Source organism: Cyprinodon variegatus, unplaced genomic scaffold, assembly GCF_000732505.1.
Source record: "Cyprinodon variegatus isolate N-32 unplaced genomic scaffold, C_variegatus-1.0 Scaffold385, whole genome shotgun sequence".
Lineage (NCBI taxonomy): Eukaryota > Metazoa > Chordata > Actinopteri > Cyprinodontiformes > Cyprinodontidae > Cyprinodon > Cyprinodon variegatus.
In genome coordinates this window covers 180,874-182,989 of record NW_015150838.1, presented here as the reverse complement: position 1 = coordinate 182,989, position 2,116 = coordinate 180,874, and the positions used below count along the sequence as shown (strand labels likewise).

The 2,116-nt window shown below is 32.5% G+C and overlaps 1 protein-coding gene across 1 annotated transcript in view; it reads left to right on the top strand.

The window, feature by feature from the left end:
- The first annotated feature begins 491 nt into the window (after nucleotides 1–491).
- The window catches only part of yif1a (Yip1 interacting factor homolog A (S. cerevisiae)), a 13,367-nt gene continuing 11,742 nt past the window's right edge, over nucleotides 492–2,116 (top strand). The window contains exons 1-2 of the mRNA XM_015387074.1: nucleotides 492–732; nucleotides 1,081–1,120. Of these exons, the coding sequence (XP_015242560.1) occupies nucleotides 1,090–1,120 (31 nt within the window). The 5' untranslated portion in view covers nucleotides 492–732; nucleotides 1,081–1,089. The remainder of the gene's footprint in view (nucleotides 733–1,080; nucleotides 1,121–2,116) is intronic.

Sequence of the window (2,116 nt, the reverse complement as noted above, 5' to 3'; positions counted from 1 at the left end):
AGATTAAAGTCAGAATTCTGAGATTAAAGTCAGAGTTCTAAGATTATAGTCAGAATTCTGAGATTAAAGTCAGATTTCTAAGATTATAGTCAGAATTCGGAGAAAAAAAGTCAGAATTCTGAGATTAAAGTCAGAATTCTGAGATTAAAGTCAGAGTTCTAAGATTAAAGTCAGATTTCTAAGATTATAGTCAGAATTCGGAGAAAAAAGTCAGAATTCTGACTTACAATACAGAAATTAAATTTAAAAATCAGTTACATTTTTTTTTATTTTCCTCTTCCGTATGTATCAGTTATCAGGATGTTTTGATGGAAAGCTCTTGTTTTATGTAATGGAAAATGTTTTGATTATATTTAAATGGAAAGTGCTTGACACAATCTTAATTTCCCACCTCCAGCCTCGTTCCTCTCACTGTGAATCTCCACTGTTTACATTGTATTAAAACGCTTCTATGAAATCGGGGGTAGTTCTCCCACTTAGGACCCACTCTCTATCATACACTATGCACCTTTATCTACATCTTATATTAAATAATGTGCGAAAAGGCCGATGAGATGGTTTGGAACATGGAGCATAAAGTAACACCTGTATATTTAGTTTGTACAGAAATGAGCATTCAGTCAGATTTCTGCCACGCAGGCAGACAAACTTCAACCAACCGCAGTGAAAGGGAGGGATCAGCTCTACTGCTGTTAGCCACCTAGCTTATAGCATCTACCGTTAGCGGTGTGGGTAAGTTATCTTCCCGTCTGTGTTGTATTAGTATTTATTAACAGAGTCATTTAAAAATAAAGATAGTTTTTTTTATATAACACGGAGGAAGGGAACTCAGTTGTATTTCCCGGAGCTGACGCATATGTGAAGTTACTGTTAGCATGTTCGTTAGCTAGCACTAACTTTGAGAGAGGAACAAGTTCGAAGCTCTACAGAAAGCTCACGTCTTAATAAAACGTTCATGAATTAGATTATGTTTATAAAAAAAATGCACCAGACTAAATCTGTTAAACCACATAAACTACAATTCTTTAAGGGTGAAGAATGAAGCAATGCAGCTAATATGTTATTGTTTTTCCTTTAAAGCTAACAGCCATGGATCTGCCACATCACGGGTACAGAGCAAGTAAGTGGAAAACGGATTCACTGAAAGCTGTCCTTTGTTTTGTTTTTTATTTTTTACAAGGTTTGACAGAAAATTCCACTCCTACTATCAACTTCATTTTAATGTGCTTTCATCTGACTAATGACATCACTATATAGGCTAAGTTTATGTCACTTATTATCTCCCATTATTGGGTGAATATTTATTTCCTAATGAAATTAGAATCAAGAAGCAATCCTATTAAAAAAATAATAATTACAAGTTAATTAAAAACTTATCTGTTTTACATTTTTCTAAAACACCCTAAATATGGAATGTATTGAAAAACCTCTTCTAGCATCTATTGGTATATTTGCAGGGGTTGACATTAAGGATTTTTACCACTTGCCTTTCGGGCAAATGACTTTCACATTTCATTTGCCCAGAAACAATTTTTACTTGCCCAGTATAATGTTTGATAAATATAGTTCCTATTATTCTTTTTTATATATTTATATAAATGAAAAATGTTTGTTTTTTATAAAAAAAAATTCTAATTCAGTATTTTTTAAGTTTACAGCCTCCTGGTGTGTATACGCATGCGTCAGATAATGAACTCAAGCCGACATTATCGTGTTAACATGCTTTTCAATCCTTCCTGCACATTCTTCTCAAACTAAACTTTGCTTTAAACTGTTGTGTGCTTGGAAAAATATAAATTGTAATGTTAAAAATCTAAAAAAAAAACTTGACAGGTTAAAAACTTAAGATAAATCACAAGACAGAAGTCAATGTCACAGATGAATAACTTTTATTTTAGAGTCACGGTATGTTTATACAAGATAATACTATTAATATAATGTGACTTTTCTAGAGAATCGTTTTACATTGTTATTTTACAGGGCTTCCACAGTCTTACATAATTTCAGAATTCCCTGAATTTTAACTGACTCAGGATTAGTTTTCCCTGACAAAATAAATGCAGCAACAAGACACTAACATAACAGGTCACCAATTTAACATGTTTGGCTCTATAAC